Here is a 25,759-nt window from a genome sequence, read left to right as displayed (position 1 = left end):
TTTGTGTGTAGGGCAATCATTGTCAATTGCGAGTCCGATCTTAGATAACTACTGTGGGAAGTTATCCCATGCATTTTATGATTTTTTGAGCGCGATGTGGCGCCTGTTTTCTTAAGATGAAATTGTTGGTCAGCCTGGGACGATTGAGCTTGGATTTTTACTATTGCGTGACTTAGGTGCATTAATAATGTCTTTCGCAATCTTATCTTTTCGGACATTAAAGTTATTATTCCTTCTAGGTTGATTGGCGTTTACGAGTTTTCGTGGAGTATGTCTGGTCCCTCTTTTCAATTCTAGACCGTTTTCAGATTGTTATCAGAGGACTTCACTCGAGTCTCATAGATGCCAACCGTAGTCGCGATGAAGACGACTCTTTCAAAAGAAAAGAATCGTGGCATAGGACATAACACTCTCAGCTTTAAACAAATGTCGGGGTGTGAGAACGCAACATTTACAAAAAGAGAAGAGAAAAAAAAAGTATCGATTTTTTTCTTTTGATGATTTGATGGGTTTGACTACATGGTATCCGCGTAGATACGTAGGACCCACATTTAAATGTTATTTCTTACATGTGCGTCCTTTGGTTTATTAGAGGAGCAGAAAATAATCGACATTTCTAAAATTCGTCTCTTCACTTCTTTCGTCCTTCCATTTTACAAATGTCAATATCCTGGTATACATGTACGCGTATTACATATAAAGGGGATTAACATTTTGATATACATCTAAGTTTGTAACTTATTGTCATTAAGAAGGAAGGAAGGATAGGGTTTCTTTCAGCACTCCTTCGTACTTCTTGTTATGCTTACTTGCAACTATACTTAAGTGCTTATCGAAAGATACCCTTGCACATATAATCTAGTTAACGCTAAAATTTACCAAATTTGCTAAAAAAAAATTGTGTAACTATAATAGATATATATTTATTTTAATGTTAAATTTTTGTTTTTTTTTTTGTTTTTCCTTTTTCCTCTTCTTTTAGTATTTGCAAATGAATATTGCGATTAGGAATATTTATAAGAATGATCATCCTGAAATCGCCAACCCAAAAAAAAGGTTTATTACGTCGATGTGCAATAGTCAGAGGTACTCCCCATCTCCGGTCTAAATTGTTTTGTCGGTGGACCAAAATCTTTAGATATGGTCTCGATACTCATTCCTCTGCGGGCTTGACATTTATTGTCACCGCAGGTTGAACAGTTTTTGCAATCATCCACAGACTCTCTATGAACGAGGCAAGGACCGTGTAGCATCCTTTGTTTGAGATTTCTGCATGGCAATAGTCGCAGATTTTTATCGAGACGCTTTAGCAGACCCGGTATCTCCTTAGTGATGCACCGGGATTTCGGTCAAATATCGAAATTGTCAACTCAATCTTTCCATTTAATTAGAGTACGAAAATCTTTATACGATCTAGCGATCTGGAGATGGTGATGTATTGGCAAGTTATATATTGTGACTGATGATCAGATAGCTTTGCATACATAAGAAAACGACAAAGAAAATCCTTTTAAGAAGGAAGAGGAAAGCAGGACAATTTACCTAAGAATAAAGGAAAAATATTGTTCTTAATTAATCTTATTCTAGCAAGAATCAAATAAATCATATAAATCTTTTGTCTGTAAATATAAATCTTTGTTGTTAGTTTTGTCCAGCATAGTGATTCTCAAAAAATTTTACCTTTCCTTAAAATTTTGAAAACTTCCTTTACTATTATGTATACAAAATCTTCATAATATACGTAGGCTGCTGAAAAAGCTTCTGCAATCTAATACTTCCAATGGCGCCAACGTTCTGCTACTATCATATCTGTAAAATTAGACGTTTTTAACCTATAATTCAGTTGACAGTTTGTACTTAAGCCAACTAGTTTTGTTTGCATAGTATTTTAAAAGAAGTTATTTTGTGAGAAAATGAAAATTTCAATTAAAAATTTTCGGGCAATGACTTTTTACGATTACAAATGTAATCTAACTCCGAAACAATGCATCGATTGACTTCATTTGGCTTTTGGGGATGAAGCACTATCCAATAGGACTGTTTATAATTGGTTTGCCGAATTCCAGCGTGGACGTACCTTTCTTTATGACGAATTCCGTGAAGGTCGTCCATCCACGTCTGTTGTTGCTACTAATGTTGATGCTGTGCGTGAAATGATTGAGCGAGACCGGCATGACATACCGCGAGATTCAGGCATCCTTAGGCATTGACATGAAAGCAATACATACGATGCTTTTGCATGATCATTTGAGCGTATGGAAACTTTGCATCGTTGGATCCCATACAATTTGACCGAAGCTCAAAAACAGGCTTGTGTTAAATGAAGCAAAGAAATGTTCAAGAAATTCAACCGAGGTCGGTCAAATTTGGTCTACAACATCGTTACTGGGGACGAAACATGGATCTATTCGTATGAGCCCGAAAGTAAACAACAATCCACTGTTTGGGTATTTCAAATGAACCGAAACCAATAAAAGTTGTTCATTCACGCAGTGCTGTCAAGCAAATTGCTTGTTTCTTCAGTTATATCGGATGTGGCAACCGTGGCTTTAGAGGATCGAAGGACTGTAAATACTGATTGGTATACAACAATTTGTTTGTCAGAAATCATAAATGAATTGCGTAGAACAAACTCAAATCGTCGCATCATCCTTCATCATGACAAGCCAGCTGTCACACAGCACGTCAAACCATTGATTTTTTTTCCAGTAAAAATGTTGAATTGATGATTCATTGTCCGTATTCACTTGATTTATCACCTAATGACTTTTTTTTGTTCTCAAACATTAAAAAGAAGATGCGTGGTGAGCGATTTGAATCGCCTGAAGCAGCTGTTGAAACATTTCGTACACTGATTTCTAAGGTTACAGCCTCAGAGTGGAAAAAATGCTTCGAAAATTGGTTTGAGTGTATGCAAAAATGTATCGATCTTAAAGGCGAATACTTCGAAAAATAATAAAGCGATTTACCGAATTTTACATGTTTCTTTTCATATTGTTGCAGAAACTTTTCCAGCAGCCTACGTATACATTTATCACTATTTTATTTTTGTTATTATTTTTATTATTATTTTTTTATTTTTTCTTATATATATATTTTTTTTTTCTTATTATTATATAGAAGGGTACATGTCCGTTATCAACTTATCATTATGTTGGGCATAGCCTAATGTAATCAATGTTTCCTTTAAATTTGGATACTCACGAGCATCATCTCCGTTTCGGATTTTTAGCTTATTTAGTGTTCGTTTTTTATGGTCCCTAAGATGGACATCCATTCCTTTTGTTAATTTATAAGAAATCTGATCAGGTCCCTTGCCTTCCTTGGCCAAGATGAGCCAAAGAAGGGAGCAGTGTGAGCCAATCCACAGGGAATCCCTTGCCATTTTAGCTGACAAAATCTGTCCTCCAGAATGTACACTTCGAATAGTCGGCGCTCCATATTACGGCCTCAGTCTCGTAGAGAAATCAACCGTTCCGTCTCCGTTATAATTCCGCGTTGTCATTCTCGTTTTTCACGAATAGCCACGACTTCTCCGACAATGATGTGGTCGGGACGATGGCGCAGCATTGCCCCTTTCGTGTCATCCGTGTCAGTTCCTCAAGCAAGTCCTGGAAGTCTTCGCTGCCGATCTTCAATTGGATAGAATATCATAGGTGAGTCCACTTTCACGACTTTCACTGCCATTGAATTCCGTGCCAACAGTTTGGTGTTAATGCATTCGATTTCCATATCGTCTATTAAGAAAATTACCGTGGTATTTTAAAATGCCTGTATGGCACCGCATGCTCTTGTTTATCCATATATATATATATGTGTGTGTGTATTTGTAATTTTTATTTATTTATCTATTTACTTATTTATTTATTTATTTATTTACTTATTTATTTATATATATGTATTTATTTATATATTGAGAGAGGAAAAAGGAAAATTGTGACGTGTTGGATTTTCTTTTTAATTGCTGAGTCTTTCAATTCAAAAGTATAGTTGGATTTTTCCCTCGGGGGAAGGAGAGGATAAATAGGTTCTAAATAGGATAAATATATATTTAAATTGAGGATAAAAAGGATAATTTAGTCTCAGTTTCGTTATGTTCCTATAATTTGAAATCTGGAGCGCTAGGGTCTACATTTTATTCCTTCCTAAATGTAATAAAAATTGAATAAGTGAATCCCATACGGCTCCCAGTAGATACACCGACCAACCGTACACAGTGTGTAGAACGTATCGATGTACGAATGTGTCTAATAGCAATTTGATAACTCTAGCAATTAGGTATATCCCGGTTAATCCAGCGCTGATATTATCAAAGATTAAAAATTTATTCCAGAATTTTTCCCAAGCGAAGATAGCGATTCTTTCTATCGATGCTTCGTCTATGAGATTACAGAGTGATGCTCCATTTATTACGGTTGAACGCCCTAATATGCCTCTTGCCATGGTATTGAGGATTGCAGGTCACTCCGCAGGGAACATTATGTGATCCTTGTGTTCTTCGAGATTGGTTTGTGAATATATTCCACTGATCGCTAATGTCTCTGGGCTGATGTATTTCCATGACGGTTTAGTTAAAGGCTTTATAATGGTGAGTGGTAATGTCTTCACGGTTTAGGCACAATTTTATACCATGATTCTCTCAAAAGGTAGATGTAAAAGAATTACAGGTAATCTGAATTCCGTGTTAATATATATATGCGTTTGCGGGGTCAGAAAATATATTTCGTTTCCTCGTATTACTGAAAGCTGCTCGTAACATGTGATTCGAGCTAATTCTACTTTGACTGGTATACATTTTATCATGTGAATTACTTCTCCTGCCAAAAGTGCATATATCCCGGTCCCTTCATAAAATGATACACGAAGACGTCAGCTATGACGTCAGCTATGATCTAGTGGCTATGCATTCTGCATCATACGATATTTAAATTGATATTGTTGCAATAATATATTTCTGTATGTTGATTAATTTGAGTACGAACGTGTCTTTCTATGTATACGAATTTTGAATTTATATATGAAGATATCGATGTTTACTGCTATAAAGCCAGAGCTTTTAAAAACTTCGGCACCAAACGTCGTTTCGAAAATTATTAATTTTGGATATTCGATTCTGGTAAATGTATGTCCGCAGGTAGTATATGTTCCAGTGCTAGTTAAAGAGAGAATCATATTTGTCGTGGTTATTGAGTAGACTGTTTGAGATTGCTCATTGTAACATCAAGTATTTTATTATCGTATCATTATAATATGCCATAATCAGAAGCTCTGCAATGATCGACAGGTACGGGATCCCAAAAAATACATATTCCCTCCTTCTTATGTCAGTGCAATGAATGAAACTTAGTTCACAAGTTACTCCTGAGATGTACACGGTTTGTGTTTATCTGAACATCGGCGATGTAATCTCGTAAGATAATTTTGAGACTGCATAATACAATAACATTACTCTAATTTCCATAAGGATCGTGTTGGCGATCTTGCTGCGTGCAGGATGAATTTGTGGTGGCACGGCCATGCGATCACCGTTTCAAGCGTTCCCGCGATATGATTGCTTCGAGGACACTTGGTCAAGAAAAATGAGATTTTTCTTGCTTTCCAAACTTTATTTAAACAGACCTCAAATACGGGCGAACGTGTTTCACAGTAGATGCGGAAAGGATCTCAATGGTGCGGTAGCGCGATAAAAACTATTCAGCGCGAGGCGAAACACGTGCTGTCGACGAGACAATCAGAGCGGCCATTATGATCTGAGTGTACCTGATCGATTACGCGCATCGCTTAACAATCGACATCTCGTGGATTGATCGATTCTTTATCGGGCGATGACTAGACGCCATGAACGATAAGGGTACCGAACAGATCGAAATAAGCACTACCGGTACATGCGCCGTCATTGTCCTATCTATGCCTACATTGCTGATATCCATGGCTACTTTATCAAAAGATGATCCTAGTACATCAGTGATACCATAGGTTGTTTGATTTTTATTCAAATTAGTTTTTTAATTGACATTGTAAACATTGCTGTATGTATGAGGGCAAGTCAAGTTCTTAGAAAATCTGTCAGAAGGCACTCGCAGTGTCATGTCACATTACTTTTTGACAAGTAGCATCTTTCAGTTAATTACTGTCAAATTTTGAGTGGAATTCATCGCGTAGTTTCATTTCTGTAGACGATTAAAGCGAACAACCTTTGTATTTTTTATAAAATGGAAAAAAAGAGTTTTGTGCAGTGATCAAATATCTACATATGAAAGATTTAACGCTGAAAGAAATCAAAGCCGAATTGGATAATGTTCAATAGCACATCTGCACCAGTCTTTGCGACTGTATATAATTGGGTGAATGAATTTAAACGTGGTCGTACATCCACATGTGATGCACTTCGTTCGTTTTTTTCCATTTTGCAAAAAATACAAAGATTGTTTGCTTTAATCGTTTACGAAAATGAAATGCGGTAAATTCCGCTCAAAATTTGACAGTAATCAGCTGAAAGATGCTACTTGTCAAAAACTAATATGACATGACACTGCGAATGTCCTCTGAGAGATTTTCTAAGAATTTATTGACTTGCCTTCGTACATTATCATTGTCATTGCAAAACATAGGAGAGACCGGGATCAGTTGAATATAAGGGATCAGTTGAATATAAATAGAATAATCGAGGCTACATTAAAAATCAAATACGCGAAACATGCCTAAACGTGTCTGAGCACGAAGCGGCGTCTGCTGTAACATCTTGTTGCGAATACATCTATGATAGAAGTTTTGCCACAATTTTAAAAAATAGTACGCCTAAGTAAATATTTTTATTCTTGAAGTTTTTGTTTTACAATCGTATATGATTGTCTGAGATATTTGATTTCTACTTAGATAGTAAGTGTTTCTTACTTAATAAAGTCCAACAGATTTTTTTTTATATGTCTTTGTTATATAGTTAATATTTTTAAAAAATAATGATGGAGATAGTAGACTAACCACAGCATGAAACTATATGACTCATTTAGTGACGACTCTTATAGTATTTACTCAAAATTTTATTCTTTTAAAGAGATTTTCCTCAGTGATAAATGTTATAAGTTTAGTTCCCTCATGTCCAATCTCAAAAACTAGGCTTATTCGACGTGTTTTTGCACGAAATGAACAAATTTTGCAAAAAGAAGTATTGTTTGCCCTGCGAAGCAAATGTTTGTGTTTAATATATATTTTTATAAAAGTTTTATTAATATGTAGCCAAAGATATAGCTTAAAATACATTAATCTTTATTTTAATAATCTTAGTCGAATTACCTGGTCCTGGGGCTAGTTGAATCAGATGGAATGCATTAGAAAAATGCATTTTTTTCATATTAGTTATCAGTTTCCCCTTATTTTTAAAATATTATTAAGTAGTCAAATGTATGTAGTAACTGGTGTAGAATTCATTTTTTCGATAAGTCTCTTAATTTTGCCTGTAAAAATTCGAAACTAAAAAATGAGTCTATTAGCCCCGATCTCCCCTACTAACGTCTTTGGAAAAAATTTTTATGTTACGCTGACAAGGTCATATTGAAATTTGCAAATTTGTTGACACTGCAATTTGTGGTGTCAGATTACATTAATGTCATTACCGGATGTTTTTAAAAATCTTTTGTTACAGAAATTGTTGGAGGAGGTAAGATTTAAATAGATTGAAGCAATGATACTCAGACAAATTCGTTTTGCAGTGATTTCCAGCGCTATGGATTTATACGTTTAATATGAGTCGAGCAAATAAGTATTTCAATTATATTTGTTTGTAAAGATTTTTTTCTCTATATATTGCTTATTCTTTTGTTCTTCTCAATTGCAGCGCGTCTTCCCATACCATTTTGACAAAACTATTAACGTTGATTTCGACGGTTTACAAATTTTTGAAGATTGGAATCGTCGTGGGGCCAACCCTTTATAGAAATTGCGATTGGCGATACCTCAGAGGTAACCTAACCGCATTAATTAATCCACTGCATGCTACGTGGATGGCGTTCATCGAAAAACGAATTGATATCCAGCGATTGGTGCAGTCATCTACGTCATCGAAAGTAATGATACTGGCCATTGAACTTGTTAAATACGTGATGTTGACAATGTGAAATTATCTTTAAGTGAAAAGTGTTTATATACAAAACCGTCGGTTATACTTTTTATGCTTGAACTCGAATGTATCGAGCATATATATTTCAATATGGGTCAATATACTAATATTATAAGTAATAAATTTAAATATTTTGTGACTCATTTACGTCAAAATTGTATAAATAACAATAGCGTTGCTATACATACTTTGCGTAGGATTTACGATAAAAATTCATATATTGAATGTGAATTAATAGTATATACTGTCGATAATATTGTATATAATACATTACATGAAAAATAAATATGTCTAAAATAAAAATACCTCTATGTCCGCAATTAATCGTTTCTTCTTCGAGGCATTCATTGTATTATGCGCGCGTCATCACGCGCGATATTATCGCGTGCGACCGTATCACCGCGCTTTCTAAAATAATAATGTAATTCAGCAGAATAAAAAATATTTCTGCATGAATAATCGCATGTAATAATAAACGCTGAAGGAAAAATTATGTAAGAAGAAGATGGCAACGCTTGAGATATGATACGTATGGTATAGCGCGCAGGGATTGCGCCTGGTGGAAGGGACCGGCGGACCGCGCTCGGAGACGGTGGGAGAGACCGGCGGCCCTTAATCCCGCACCACGTCTTCACCGCGAATACAAATTTCCACATCTCTGCTACGTAATTTCTGGCTACGTAATTTCCCGCACCCGAGACATCCTCGTCCCCCGCACCGCCATCCCTGCGACGTCACCCTCTATGCCGTCATTTCTTCCTCCTCCTGTCACGTCACCCCCCTCGTCTAGTGACGTTACCTCCTGTGATGTCATCCTCCTTCTCCTCCTTCTCCTGCGACGTAATCCCCCTCGCCTAGTGACGTCACCTCCTGTGACGTTATCCCCTCCCCATGTGACGTCATCCCCTCTCCCTCTGTGACGTCATCCCCTTCCCGCAGACCCCCCCGCGCCGCAGGTATCCTCTCGCTCCTCACTCCCCCTCAGAGCTCTCGGGTTAGAATCCCCCTTGTTTACCTACTGTGGATGCAAAATTTAGAATCCTAAAAATACAATCAGACAAAATTCAAGCCAAATTATAAGTAACTTTTTTTGATGCAACCTTCTTAAACAACTTTTTTAGAGCAAACGCATATACACGTGCGAAAAGGAGGAAGCAGAACAGTTCTTTCCAGAAAGACAATCGCTCCGATCGCCAATTATTAAGATAACACCATTTTGTTATTCTAGCAATGCTTTCCAGCGTGAACGTTGGCTTTAAATGCGCGCGGCATTACAAACTCGCATGAACACGTAATCACATAAAAACATTCGTGACCACATATAAAAACACACGCGCAATCTTTAAAAGAGTAGATCCGCAACACAATCAAATATTACCCAAATTCACTTTCCTACTGCACATTCACGAAAGTACTTCACCTTATATTATTATTTCCACCATACTCTATTCTGCAGTCCTATTCCAGACCGTTTGATTTCAAGGGCTAAGAGCTTGCGCAATAGAACAAATAAGATAGGAACAGAAATAAATATTAAGATTTCATCCTATCAGATATCAATTGCATCAGAATACGGTTTCTGATAGATTGAAATCTTAATATTTATTCCTAATCCTAATATTTCCTTTATTGTGCGCAGGGCCTATGTGATTAAGACGCCATATTGCTTTTCTAACTTCATAGTTTATTGTACTATGTTAGATGGTATCAAGTCAACGACGAGTTCGGCGCGTGTCTGGCTTGTACCGGTACGGACGTGTCTGCGTTTAGTTCGCGTCGTGTGTTGCATTATCCGCTCTTTTCAGAGCGATCTGTGTCTTTTGAGTCATTAATTGACTCGCATTCTCACTCATCTCCTTTCTATTTGCGCCTAACTCTCCTTGTCCATACTTTTAGCGGTATTTTGGGAGGCTATGAGTGTGCCTCCCATGAGAGGCGGGCCGGGGGATCCCGGTGGGTCTCTCTCTCTCCCTCCCCTGGTTTTTGCAAACGGCGTCACCCTCACTAGTGTTTCGGTCGAACATTTTGATACCTTCGCTAAAGAAATACTTATTGGGGCAACGAACGACATGTGTGAGCAGATGGATGTTACAATTGACCGCGCTGCCAAAAGAGCCAATGAGAGCTTGGTGCTTGAGCGCGAACACGAATATGCCAAACGCCGTAATGGACCGGGCCCGGACAAAGTTACTTCTGTCTCTGTCTCTGTCCCTCTATCTGACAGTTCGGCACGTGCTCAACAAGCTTCTCACAACCTCTCTGGCAATATAGGTATGGTCCGACGGATCACCTTTTATTGTCCATATGCAGGTGAGCAGCGATTGCATAACCGAGAGCGCGTTCGAAGTTTTAATGAAGAGACAAGTCGCTCAAGTTGTGCACTCGGACATAGTATTTATGAAAAAGGTCTCGCGTGGCAAAATTTCGGTTGAAATGCGCACTTATGAAGCAGCCAATAACCTTGTGACTAACCCTGACCTCATCAAGGCAGGATACTCAATCTTTATTCCTATATTTAAGATAATGCGCTCAGGTATAATAAGAGGCGTTCCGACTTCTGTAACGGATCAAGAACTTAAATTAAATCTTAAATCTTCTTGTAACTGAAATTAAAAGACTTAACAGGTACGTTGTTAAGGAAAGCGGTGTCGAATACATCCCTTCCACTTCAGTTAACCTTAAATTTGCTGGGCAGATTCTTTCCAGGCAAGTATTTCTTTTCTATAATTCCCACGAAGTCCTATCTTTTGTCCCTAGAGTTAAAACATGCTTTTCTTGCTTCAGAGTTGGCCACATTCGGAAGTTTTGTAAGAGTCGTCCGAGATGCAGGCTGTGTGGTAAGGATGTTCACAAAGAAGACGAGACGTATGAGAGGCAAAACCTCCCCCCCAAATGTATCAATTGTTCTAGAGATCATATCACCACGTCGACAAATTGTCCTCTCTTTATTAAACAGAAAAAAGTACAGACGATCGCAGCCACCGAAAATATCTCTCTTGCGGATGCTAGGAATAGGTTATCGTCTACGGATTCTCGATCTACCTTTAGATCCAGTACTGACTTAGATAGTACGCGTAGCGTTCACTTTGCAGATGATGATTATCATAATTTCCCTTTACTTCCACCAAAGAACGGTAGCATTCCTCATTCGTTCGCCAGTTATAATAAGTTTTCCCCTCTAGAAAATGCAGACATCTCTAGATTATACGCCAAAGCCTCTGCTAAAAGTTCTACTCCTCGCACTTCATCCGAACATCCTCAGTCCTTACGTCAGAAAGCAGATGTCTTCCGATCACAATCCCCTCTCCCATCTTCGTCGCGAAATAACTATAAACTCGTACAGGACCTCCCCGATATCCAAGTCATTCCCTCTCGTAATACTAATAATACTAATAATAACTCTAAGTCATTGGAAGAAGCCAGGAGAGAATATCTGATATCTCCGAACGGCAGATCTCCCAATATATCGAGAGACGGCGTCCTTCTTAATCATGATCGAGCTAATCATTCGCGAGATAACTATCATTACGAACATGATGCCCTTCCTGCCGGACACATAGATGTGGCCATGTTCTCTGTGCTCTTTAAGCAATTTTTAAACCATATAAGCTCATATATAGAACCGCACCCCCCTCGCTTCTACCGACAGCCGATTGACTATGCATATATACGACCCGCGCACTTATTATGATAATCATCAAGCTGACCCTCCCGCTTTTTCTAACGATCGCGCTTACATTATTACTAATTTTTCTGTTACTTTATTTTAAATCACCTTCCACTTTCATAATCCAATTTCACTTATGTCTCCTAACAAGCCTGTTTCTATCGCTAGTTGGAATTGTAGAGGTTTACGGGGGAAGCTTCCGGAAATTCAGGCTAATGATTATATATACGATCTCTGGTGTCTCCAAGAGATTATGGTCATCACCGAAAATACTTACTTACACTCTAACATCTTTAATTTTGTTAAAGGTGACATCTGCCGCCCTGGCCAACGCGGGGTAGCTATTGCTATTAAAAAATCTCTCCGTTTCGATCTTCTTGACCTTACTCATCTTCGCCATCATTCAATCGAGCTCATCGGTATCAAGCTTTACATTCAAGGTCTCTCCTTTATCATTATTAACATATACAGACATCCGTCACGAACCCCTCCTACGGTTATTGAGGGCCTGCTTGATTATGTTGCGAATCAATCCCATGCCATTCTCCTAGGCGATTTCAACTTGCATAACGTAGTTTGGGGCTGTTCGATTACTGATTCTCTTGGCAGATGCCTTTTAAACTTCCTCGAAGATCATAATCTTATTATCTGCAACGATCATAAACCTATCCTTTTGACCCCTCTCGACTCGCAAATATCAGTCATCTTATTGTTGTAATGCCTTCTGTCCTGATTCTTAATAACTGTTATACAGAACTCGACTCCATTTCTAGTGATCACTTTCCTGTTGTTATTAACCTGAATATTCTCCTTTGCCTAAGAAACATTCAAGTATAAAATTAAACTTAATTCTCTTCAAATAAAGGTCTTTATTCACAAGTTAACTTGTATTGACTTTACCTCTATTTTAGTAATCACAGACGATGCTATCTTTCAGTACGATAGTTTTGTAAAAGAGCTCAAAAGCACTTTAAACTCTCTGTTCCCTCCTGGATCACGTACTCCGAAATCAAAATCGATGGTTGAGAAATGTCTCCCCCCCTCCCTCTTGGTGGACCGAAGAATGTCAGGCCGCGGTTGATGTCAGACGCGAGGCAAAGAGACTCTGGAACCGCCAGTCAAGTTCAGAAAACTATAACGCTTATAAGCGCACTGCTTCGGCATAGTAGATGCGTCCTCAGAAGAACCAAGAGAAGGAAATGAAAGGAACTATGCAACAGTTTTAACGCTCATACTCTGCTAAAATTTGGAGGTTAGTCAAAGCTTTTAAAAACCGACGTTTAGTTTCCGTTATATCATCTGGCCAATCGCTGTCAACTGCACAGGAAAATGCAATTAATAAAATCTGTCCTCCCTCTTGTCGGTCTCGAGATACCGTCTCAGAGTGTATCCTTCTCAAAGAAAATACCCCCACGCAGTGCGAAAACGCTAAATTCTTGGACAATCCTTTCATTATGAAGGAGTTACTCTTAGCTATTGATTCAGCCAAAATTAGATCAGCTCCAGGGGTCGACCAGATTGACTATAACATCATTAAGAACTTAACACCGGATAGTCTTTCCGTGCTATTACAAATCTATAACAACCTTTTTTGTCAAGGAATTTTCCCTGCGGAATGGAATAAGTCAATGGTCGTCCTTATCCCTAAATTAAATGGAAAAGGTGTCAGATTGATCTCTCTTCTCTCGTGCCTCTTAAAGATTATGGAAAAAATTATCTATCTGAAGTAGTTTACCGAATCCAATGCCATATTGCCACTTAACCAAACAGGCTTCCGCCCCCAGTGTGCCTGCTCTGACAATCTTGTTGCTCTGACAAATTATATTCAGGGCGCCTTCATTAATAACACCCTTACTACATGTGCATTTTTAGACATCGAGGGAGCGTTCGACAATGTGATTCCTTCTATTTTGATAAAAGATTTACAACGTCTTGGGATCCCAAAACCGCTAAATTCATAAGTAATCTTCTTTCCAACAGACAAATTACGTTCATCTGTGATGGCGTGCTTAAAGGTCCATACATCGCTTTGAAAGGTACCTCAAGGGTCCATTCTTAGCCCTTTGCTCTTCAACCTCTACTGTGCGGATATTAATAAATGTCTACATGAGGACACCCTTCTCTTAGAATATGCGGACGACGTTGTTATCTTCTCATCAAACTAAAACGCTGAAGATGCTAGATCGTCGATCCATCTTCAATAAACAAGCATATACATGCTTACTTGAGAAACAGAGGCTTGGAAATTTCCCCCTCAAAAACCCAATAGATGCTCTTTATAAGGAAGAGACAATCACATCCGGATATTAAATTACACATTCAGAACGTAGAAATTCCTAGAGTACAATTTGCTATCTTTCTGGGCTTCACTCTCGACTCCAAGTTGAGCGGCAAAGAGCACCTAAAAACCTTGGTCAATAAGAGACGCAATCTTACTATAATAATATACTAGCTGTTCTCGCAGGCTAAATGGGGATCTCATCCAAGCTTACTTCTCACCCTTTATAAAGCTGTATTTCGCTCTGCTATCGAATACGGATGTCAAGTGTTCAAGCTCAAGGGCAATAAGACTGAATTTTTACAACTGGAAAGGTTAGTTAACAGAAACCTGCGTCTTGCTCTCGGATACCGACTATCTACACCTATTAGCGTCATTATGGCCGAAGCAAAGGAAACCCCTCTTAACATCAGATTTGGCTATATGACCTCGAAGTTCATTTATAAGGCTTTCTCCAGGAAGAACTCCCCAGTGCTACACAGCTTTGAAAGCTTGGAACAGGCTGCATACTCTCCCCCCAAGAAGACAGCGGGCCCTAGCTACTGTACCTGCGTTAGTACTGTGTAATGCAGAAATACTCACTTAAAATCATCTGATCCAACTTGCTTTATAAACACAGTTATGAAAGCTATACTTATGTCCATCAATTTGACAGTTCCCTCATCAATGTTCCTAAGAAAGCGAATAACTGAATATACCAAGCTCGATTCCTAGAAACTATAACCACATACGCCAATCGCGGTCCCATTATTTACACCGATGGCTCTAAGTCCGTTAGCGAGGATCGCGTGGGCTCCGCAATCTATTCACCAGATCTTAACGTTGCGCTCAAATTCAAGCTTCCCCCAAAGACTTCAATTTTCTCGGCCGAGTCTTGGGCTACTCTTCAGGCGATTAATCTTATTGAAGATTGATGTTGTGACGAGGCTTCCATCTGTCCTGATTCTGTAAGTGCTCTTCAGGCTATACCGTCTTACAACTCTAGAAATGCGAACCATATTATTAGATATTAAGGATCGTCTGTCCTTTTTAACGCAACATGGTTTCAAAATTAATTTTATTTGGACTTCTGGTCATAAAGGTATAATCGGTAACGAGACTGCAGATTACTTCGTCAATTTAGGTCGCCCTTAGTGGACACCGGCCTAAATTTAAAATACCATTTCAAGACTTTTTTATGATTTCCAAGTAATCCCTCAACACTAAATTTCAAGCGCACTTAGATCACTGCGCAACATTTAAAGGGCAGCTATATGATGATTTTCATACAAGTAACTCAGCTAAGCTTTGGTTCTAAGAATCTTAAAAGAGAGGAGATTCTCCATCTCCAGAATTAGATCTAACCATTATAATCTAACATACAGCCTGCATCGTAAAAATATTGTCAATTCGCCTACATGTCCCTGTGATCCAAATCAGGACATTAATCATATCCTCTTTTATTGTAAACTCTGTATTCATAAATCAACTAAATTTCGTGATTACCTGAAAAAACACTTTCCGTTTCATCCCCTTAATATTCATTGTATGATTAACAATCCCCCCTCTACCTTGTGTCGTTTAATTACTCAAATCTTTAACTAAACCTCAGTATCTGATTTCCATGAACATATTTTTTGTTTTAAGGGAGGGGCGGAGAACTTTGTTTCTCTCCTCTTCTCTCAGGCGGCGCCCCCGCCTGGTTACTTGTTTCAGCTACTAGGTTCACCCTGGTCGGAATTGCTGCTGCTCCGCGGCAAGGGCCAATTAACATCGAACAAGAACAAGAAGAAGTCAACGACAAATTTTTTCAATAAGAGCTGTTCATTATACTAGACTGGAATGGGCATCTCCGCTGTGAAACATAGAAAATATGTTTCCATAGAAGGTAGCATCAATTAATCAGCGCCATTTTAATTAGGTCAATATAAAAACGAATCAGAAGCTTTTAGATGCTCATGCACTTACGTTTAATGCTCTTTAGTAAAATGATGTTACTGACATACCATATGTCGTTATTACAATAAGCGGCCATATTAAAAAGCTTCAGTCTTTTTGGTAAATTGTATAAAATAGCTGTCTCTACCTTTCGATTGTAAGTATAAACATGCATCATATGCGCTTTCTGAAGCGTCACAAAATTCGTGGATCACAAATTTGTAAATGAGACGTTAACCATGAGTCTGGGAACTTTAATTTTTTGAAGTCCTGTCAAGGATCGATAATAAGACAACCATATAGTGTGTAAGTCGGACAATGACTCGTTTCACTGCCTCTTATCTCGCCACAACATTTACAAGATAATCTTAGCTCGAATGTAGATTGGACTAATTAAACCTAATGGATCAAAAATCTGTATGACAAACAATAAGATGGTTCTCTTCGTTGCTAGGCAATTGTCTGGAAGTTTCACCTTATAAGATAATGTGGTAGGTTGCGAATAGAGTAGCGTCCTGACCTCCTCTCCCATTGCTTGCTGCTCATCAATTGCTCTTGTCTTGCGGATCGGTTCTTGAAATCTCTGATACATTGGATCTCCATTTGCGCATGCAAAATCCTCCGGTGCCTAGGATTTCCTTGATTCTACTCTGAATGTGTTGTAGTTCGATTATGCTACTGGTGTTTCTGAGAATAATCTGATTAATTTCTGGAGCAGTCTCCTGGTGATCATAGGCAAATTAATAAATAACACACTACTATGAACGGAGACGTCGCTAATCCAAATGTAACTGTGTTTAACGTGAACTCTTCGATTAGTGCGTTTGAGTCTTCCTTTCATAAAATCCTTTGTAGCCCTCGATGCTCTTCGTGTATATAAATCTGTCTAAACATCTTCTTGATCCCCGGTTAACACGTAAGGATGTTATCTAAAACGAATGAGAATGACAAATAACTCTTATTGTATTGTGGGCCTCTCTCAGAATATCATTTAATGACTTGTACGAGGAGGTTTTACAGGAGGCTTCAGATACAATCCTTAATCTCGTGATCGAACTGTCTTCCTTTACGACCGCGTAGTGTAGTAAATAGTGGCAGAACGGATTCGCTTGATTGATTTGCTCTTTATTTCTCTTGGTCATATGGCCTAATGTTTTTCCGCGCAGTAACGCGACGACAAAATTGTAAATGTGCATTAATTGACCCTTGATGGTCGCTCGATGTTTAACCAATGTTGTAATTTCTTCCGGCATGATCTCTTATGCGATTCTCATTCATCTTAAATGTGTTACTTACAGATTCTCGTATGTGATCTATTCTCACTAAATGTTCTTAGTGGCCTCTGCTTGTGCATACAACTCGCTTTTTGAATATATCTGACGTAACCTATGATGAATGCTTCCTTTTTTGTTTCTAACGTGAACAAATGCTACTCAATTCGACTCAAAGGACCATAAAAATGTTTGATTTCTCGTTCAATTGGATCGAATCTCTGTTGAGACTAATAAAATAAAAGTGTCCAATGGTTTCTTTATTTGTAAAATTTTTCTCTTCGTACAACGATCTCTTCTTATTGTTAGTATTACTCGTCTCTCTCTCCCGTCATCCTGTATCAATTTAAACTGAAAACGCGCCATCTCTCTCGCTCCGCTACGCCATCTTATGGAACCGATTACAAAGATATTACGAAACAATAGCAATAAGGTAACGTGAGTAGATTGTAGGCACATAAACTTCGGTTTCATTTGAAAATGAAACATCCATCTTATGGAACCGATTACAAAGATATTACGAAACAATAGCAATAGGGTAATGTGAGTAGATTGTAGGCACATAAATTTCGGTTTCATTTGAGAAAAAAGTAACTCGAAATCTAATAATTCGTAGGATAGACAGGTAAACGGGATAGTGTAAATGTTAGTCTCAGTTTTAAAACTATTTTTAATCACACAATTTACAAGATATTAAAGCAGCATTTTTATGTACTACAGTATGCTCGACAGAAAAAACGGCATAAGTTAAGCTCACCTGCACTTCGATTGCACTACATTCTTCCAAAAGTGGAGATTGATAAAGTTATAGAAAAAGATAGCTGGAAAAAATGTCATTTAGCTGAAATTCTTTAATGAAAGATGCATTTGCGATAATTCTTCATCATGAAGAATTGTCGCAAAGATCAAGTACTCCAACCAGAACAACACAGCAAAGAAAATGATCACTTATGCAAGCATTCCACGAAGCTTGCGACGAAAGTCATATTTTTTTCGCAAGCCGAAGTAATTATGATGAAAGAACAAAAACGTAATACAATAAAGAAATTTCGTCGATCGACAATAAAAGTGTCACAGTTATAAAATTTGATGAAGTTTATGAGGAAAGAAAAGATCGCTAGACCGGAACTCGTAGACCATTTGGAGCAAGTATTTGAAGCTTCTCTACAACTTTATGAAAGGTACATTCAAATAAATAACGCTGGTACAAAGAGAGTGTTCGTTTAATACACTGATAATAAATCTGGCCGGAGGGGACGCTAGCGAAAGGCAAGAGAATCACAATTCAATGAGATTAACAGTTATATTTCCATATATTGAAGTATTAGAACAAAGAATTTGTGAACACATTAAACTGGCATTGTAGAAATATCACTCATGGCGCCTCCGCCATTTTGTTCTCCTACCGTATTGACATTAAGAAATTTCTTTTCCCGCACGGTCAAAGGTTATACCAGATCTATTAGATAAGAGAGCGGGCCGCCGCCTGAGTCGTGTCTCAGGCTCCGTCAAGGAATGCATGAACCATTGCCTAAGCCATCCTCAGGATTTGAAAACATGAGCGTGCACACAGCACCGTCTGAGCCGCTCGTCAGATATCGTGGCAATGGTATCTGCTAAGCATCGCCTGAAATTCTTCGTCAGGCATGCAATACACCTGGATGGATGTTCGCCGAGTTACCGTGAGAGTGAGTTTTTAGATGACCTATCCGAGCCAGTTCATCGGATACTCATTGGTGAGAGCAACTAATCGCCTGAGACGAATTGTCAGGCAGAGGTTGGCCAAAGAGCCAAGAATAACGGTTGCATCAGATGCCATGCCGCTTGGCGATAAGCAGCATATGATACTGGAAGGCCGCATCCTTCCGTACTTACTATTAGCTATTCCTAAGATCCTACGTCAGTGTCATTGGTGTCCACAACGTTCGTCCACAGACTAGAGCACTTGCACTTCCTTCAAAATTTTTTAAAAGAAAAACGGCCGCGATCGCACGCATAGCTGAATTTGACGTCATAACAAATCTAAAAAAACATCTGCGCCGGGGGACCACTGTCTCGCTCCAGCCGCGCTCCCGCGTGGCGTCACATTTAACTAGCTGCATGTATCACTCAATTTTCAGTCGGTTACTGAAGAGAGAGTTAACAAGAAATATGGACACACCAGGATTTAATCACATTGTAGCAAATGCAGTATTTGCTAATTTAATCACGAAAAATTTGTTTCCAGAACCACATAATCATCACGACATATTTGATATGTCAAAAGAGGAAAATCATATATTGGATCATCTAAAAAGTATCCGCGGTTTTTTGTCACTAGATGTGTGTTGATGGTCATATATCTAGTGACAAAGTACCGCGGATACTTTTTAGATGACCCAATATATAGTCTAACAAAGACAATATCTTTGTATTATATTAGGATAAAAATATTTTATGAAGGCAAAAAGATTACAGAAACGCTGACAAACATTGGAAAACGAAAGAAACTATCGCGATTTGTCATTTTCTTAAATGTATAAATAAGTGTATAAATAAACACATTATGTACGTATACCGAACATGTATATACTTTTCACATTTTGTAGTATTTAAAATTAAGAATAATATATTGGGTCATCTAAAAAGTATCCGCGGTTTTTTGTTACTAGATAGTGTTGATGGTCAACTCCATCTAATGACAAAAAACGCGGATACTTTTTAGATGACCCAATATTATTCCACATTTTTACATTAAAATTTTCTTTCCACTGTTCCTCTTGTTCTCGATAATCACATAAAAGTCAATATTTCTATGCAAATGTTGTTCCTCTTAAAAGCGCAACGCGCGCGCGAATGAGGGTACGGTCAACGCGATGCTGCAAACGCTTTGAAGCATTTTTTAATTGGTCAGTTTGTAAAATTTTTTCTTCTAATTGGTCCATCAAACACTTTAAAGCATTTGTAACGAGATTTTGACCACAGTCTGAATGTACTAATGAAAATACTAAATATACTAATAAAATTAAAGTGATATTATTTTTATTTATATACCATTCATGTCCATATAAATTTCCATACATTGATAGTACATCGATCGATACATCGATTGCAACGCCCGAACACTTCTAATTCGCTCAAATATTGACCTAACTGAAATAGCGGCTGATCAATTATGGCCACGAATTTTTCTAGTTGCCTATTCCAGTGTATATATATATTGGGTCATCTAAAAAGTATTCGCGGTTTTTTGTCACTAGATGTGTGTTGATGGTCATATATCTAGTGACAAAGTATCGCGGATACTTTTTAGATGATCCAATAGTTCAGTGGAACTGTTGAACTCTTGCAATGTATGCTTGCATTGCAGCAGAAAGAAATCTGAGAGAGGACGACTCAAAACCTATAATCGTAAAATGCTGCTATGCACTACTGCCCTCTGACAAAGTGAATGTATTGGGCCATCTAAAAAGTATCCGCGGTTTTTTGTCACTAGATGATGTTGACCATCTAGTGACAAAAAACCGCGGATACTTTTTAGATGAACCAATAAATTACGTGAAGCAACGTCCACTTTTTTTAGTGTACACACCGGCAGGAATGGTGACTCTTGGGGATCGATTCTGTATCTTCAAACAAGGTGAAAATTACAAAATCGAGCAAATTTATTAGATGTTGACCAATGAAATAATCAGTATTCTAGTAAATTCGCTTACTTATAATTTTCACCTCATTTCAAGATATAGAATCGATCCCCTGGAGTTCGGCGCGCGGCATTACATTATATTATATCATATTTTTTTTATTTATTTTATTATATGTTTTTACATTTAACTGTAAATTTAATTTTGCAATCTTGCGATAAAAATATTAATTTCATTTGCACACTGCAAATTTATAAATGCATGCAAAATTATTATAACGAGTTTTAAAATTACACGTAATGTTGTAATTGTGCAAAATTTTTTATAGTATTAAACATTTTTATGCATAATTACAACATTTTGTGCATAATAAAAGTATTATTATTAATATTGGCGAGTGAAAGACACCGGGGTATCTTACTAGTAACAAATGTGTAAGACAGCGAAAGGACACCGCGAGCCGGCATCATGTCCAATGCTTTCTCTCTCAATCGTGCGCCTTGTTAAGGACATAATATCGGAGCGCCCTCCACTATTTTCTCGCTTTTCACTCCTCGCCTCCTCCGCGTTTCCAGTAACATGCATGTGTGCGCTTTGGTACTAACTTTTTGTAGCGTCGCGTGCCGAATGCCATTTCTGCCGGTGCGTGTACATCGTCCACTTTTCAAGATTAGAGGTTTGTTCGCGTCGCATGCTCCAAATTAATCTAGAGAGCACTTAGATCACAGGTAAATGGCGGTTGGAACAGTTGCATTCATGTGCTCCAATGTTCAGTGACACGAATGGATTTGGGACAAATGGTCATGTCACCTAATCTAAACGGGTCAGACATGTGCCTCGTTTCGTTTCGGGTATTTTGTAATACCTCGATTATTTGAAAAGCGTTATTATACTGTTTGAGATCGGTAATTCGAAAGGAAAGCAAGAATTCTTTCAGTCGATCGACGTTAATTGTCATTGAACGCATGCACAAATTGAGCTCGTGATTTCATCTCAAACATGATTTTAATCTTCGTTAAAATCATCAAATTCGTCGTTCTTTGTTCCTTTTAAAAACAATTCGTTACACGCAAACAAGTTGTCGTTACCGGCAACGGATCGAAGGTTCTAGAACAATTCAATTCGCGCACGCGAGCGCCGCGCTCCGACGAATACGTCACGCGCTGTCACCAATCCCACGCACGGATTTTCTGCCGCGCATGACTGTTACGTTGAACGTCGCTAGAAACGAATCCAAAGCGCCAATCAATTTTGTACACCTAATGCCACGTAATAATCACGATTGTGGCAAAATTTTATTGGATTTTTCCCAAAAGGGAAAGCTCAGATCGAAAGCAATAAATGCTTCGATCTCGCCGTCCTCCTTCTTACTTCCAAAAAAGTTCTTAGAGTTCTTAGAGTCGTAATCTCGCTTCGTAAAATCGCCGTGCTAACCGTTTAGTGAAATCGCTATAAACCGAAACTTTCGAGAAGCGTCGAGAAAAATCGCCGAGATTTTCCATCACCGCGATTCCAAACTCAATTTGGAAAAGGTGACCGCTTTTAATATTTTGTTAATCTAATTTTAATTAATTATATCTTTTGACTTTGTAACTGAATACATTAAAGAAATTCTTTTGTTAAATTAAAAGAAACGGAGTTGATTTTACTGTCGTGCATCATATCAACCTTGTGCCGTTCTCTCACTCGAACCTTTTTCCGCGCGGTGCGCTCTCGCACATATACAAAGTAAATAGTTTTTAATAAATATAAAAGTTATATTATATTTTTATATTATATTATATTATATTATATTATATTATATTTTATTGCATTAATATTATTTTCTTTTATTTAAAAAATTTTTCTAATTTTATTTATTTTATTTATTTATTGGTTTTATTTTATTTATTTTATTTTATTTTTTATTTTATTTTATTATTTTATTTTAATAATATTATATTATATTGTCATATTATATTTTTATCAAAAATGCATTTATTAAATGCATTTTTATACAAAATGAATTTGAAATACTTTTTTCGATACAGTACATTTTCAACCATTACGCATGCGTGCGTAACATGCTTCAATTGTACCATCTTCTGAGGTGAGGCAATTGGAGCGTGCTCTTAATTGATCCATGGAGTATGCTCTAAAGTCGGTTTTACATTAGTTGCAAGCCGATCGCAAGTTGTGACAACCAATCTGAAGCTTGCATTTTGAAATCAACACTTCATATTGGCTGTTGCTACATATTTGCGATCGACTTTTAACTAATGTAGAACCGGCTTTACTAATGTAAACCGGCGACGCGAACAAACCTTAAGGCGGTTCTACATTAGTTGCAAGCTGATCGCAAGTTTGTTGCGACAATATGAAGTGTTGATTTTAAAATGCAAACTTCAGATTGGCTGTCGCATCGGCTTGCAACTAATGTAGAAGCAGCCTTACATGTAGCACGATTATTACTCATATTCATAATTAGGCCTTATATTTAAGGCTTCCTTAAATTTATCTTTAGGTACTTTACGAATTATTTTATTGGCTGCTGAGCATCTAAAAATAAATTTAAGGAACTTAATGACTATGAATACGGACATATATGAACCAAATATTAATTTATTATCTTCAGTCTTAAAAAGTGGACGAGGTCTCTAATGGCTTCGACACACCATGTTATGGTGTTTGTCGCGCGATATTCAATGATAGTATACCTTTAGAATGAAAATATCGGTAAAACTACACATTGGATATAGAGAGCCTATAATCAGAGTGGCGCCATATGAGTATCACTTGTGATTGGTCCGCCATGTTTAGCCATTCCCTCCAGTTTTTTAAATGCATTATTTTTTAAATTTTGAATTCATGCTAAAAAATGCTCAAAAATTGTGACAAATTAAAAAATGATAATAAATAAATATTGTATATAAAATAATAAAACTTTTACATATATTATTTATTATAAAATTTCATTTATTTTGTACTATTGCAATATTGTATATTTTGTATTATAATATTGCACATTACTTTATACAAAATATTTATTGCACATTATTTGCGCTATTAAATGTGCTAGTTTATTATCCATTCTCTGTTCCTGCTTCACATTTTAGGAGCAAAATGCATTTGTAATAATATAAAAGAAATAAAAAATTCAGAAAAATATTACAATATATGTATATACCATTTCATAAAATATCATATATTAAATATCGTAATTATCATATTATTTGATTTAGACTCACAATGCAATGATATATAATTGAAAAGATTACGACAAAAAGAGAAAGAATTAAATTCGTAACCAATGTGATGACTATACATATACTTAGTGCCAAGACACTGCCGTGTCTTCAGATATTATAATTAATTAGTGTATATTTTATGTTATAATACATTTTTATTTTAATATTTTAAATATATTATTTATAAAGAATAAATTACTTTACCTCACATACAGATGAATTTTTTGACTTTGTCCAATTTTTATATTTGCCATTTATACTCTAACCAATTCATTCGGCGTTCTGTGTCTTTTAGAATTATTCTTATAACATGTCCTTTTTTTAATGAATTGTTACAAAACTGTATTGTATATCCAACCATATTTCTAAAATAATTTCGATAACTTTATTTTTATCAATGTATCTTTACGTATCTATGTCATTCAATGCTGTTGCACCTAACCCTAAAACTGACAGTCTGTTGGATAGACTGGGACCGTATATCTCTTTCTCTCTTGCAGAATTTCGCTAAAACATGGCGTCATCTCTCGTATGGCGCCACTCTGATTATAGGCTCTCTAATTGGATTTTGCGTGTCGCGCAATGAACATCGCGTTCCAAAACTCGACTCTGCCAACTCTAAAGAACCCGGAGTAGTGGGGGGGAAAGAGTACGTTACTCGAGTTGAATAAATTTGGAATGTGAAAAAGTAAGAGAGATGAAGTCGTTAGAGATGAAGTCATTAGAGACGAAGTTGTTATGATCTGTGTATTATATTGGGTCATCTAAAAAGTATCCGCGGTACTTTGTCACTAGATATATGACCATCAACACACATCTAGTGACAAAAAACCGCGGATACTTTTTAGATGACCCAATATATACAGATCATATATTATGTTAATAATAAAATTTTTTCTAAATGAAAAAGACAATTAATAAATAATATTAAAATCACATCATTTATACAATATAATGTCTAAATCAATGTATGTGAGTCAATAATCTTAATATATCTTTGATTTTCGAGGAAATTAAGGCTATTTATTGAATGATTCATCTTTCGTTACACACACACATACCCACAAACACACGCACACACACATACATACATACATATACATGTAATATTATATTTAATATTTTATTTATTTAGTAGAAAGAGATAAACTGAGATAAATCATATATGTATGCATGTACATGCATATCTAACTTTGATACTTTGAAGCTTTTGAATCACATTTTCTACTTACCTCTTGTGTCCATTACCCACAATGAATTATTTTCTTGTAACGGTGTTCCGTTATTATTTGTTAATATATGCACATCCTTAATTAATTTTAGAGCCATTTTAGAATTGCTCTTTATCATGGTATCTTTCATGTCACAGGTAATAGGTATATCTTTCATACGTTATTCAAATTTCGTTTATCGCACTCTTTCAACTCACTTCGGAAGCAGGGTTCATAAAGTTGACTCCGAAGTAGGTTTATTTATACTTTTGGAACGAATAGTTTCCAAATAGGTTCCGCCTATATGATCAGTTTGGAACGGCGTAGAGTTAACTCTGTTATGGCTTCTGCACACTGGACGCGGAAACGCCGTGTGGTAAATTGTGATGCGGTAACCCATAAGCCTTCAACTCCTAATGTTCATTGGTCCGCGTCTCATTTTGCCGCGC

The 25,759-nt window shown here is 37.0% G+C and overlaps 1 protein-coding gene and 1 long non-coding RNA gene across 2 annotated transcripts; one reads left to right on the top strand and one right to left on the bottom strand.

Annotated features, from left to right (window-relative positions):
- Positions 1–939: 939 nt before the first annotated feature.
- On the bottom strand, positions 940–25,742 carry LOC147908389 (uncharacterized). Its single transcript, XR_015546536.1, has 2 exons — positions 25,332–25,742; positions 940–3,737 (listed from the first exon to the last, which is right to left on the bottom strand). It is a non-coding gene; the product is annotated as an uncharacterized LOC147908389 (long non-coding RNA).
- LOC147908390 (uncharacterized) lies at positions 5,839–15,679 on the top strand. The gene is given in 6 exon segments (XM_087410492.1): positions 5,839–5,956; positions 10,013–10,426; positions 10,901–10,953; positions 14,248–14,613; positions 14,757–15,060; positions 15,371–15,679. Coding segments are annotated over 6 exon segments (1,530 nt in total). The 3' UTR covers positions 15,646–15,679.
- Positions 25,743–25,759: the final 17 nt, after the last annotated feature.

Source organism: Acromyrmex echinatior, chromosome 10 (genome assembly GCF_024713525.1).
Source record: "Acromyrmex echinatior isolate Ae372 chromosome 10, ASM2471352v2, whole genome shotgun sequence".
Classification (NCBI taxonomy): Eukaryota; Metazoa; Arthropoda; class Insecta; order Hymenoptera; family Formicidae; genus Acromyrmex; species Acromyrmex echinatior.
This window is presented reverse-complemented; position numbering and strand designations above follow the sequence as displayed.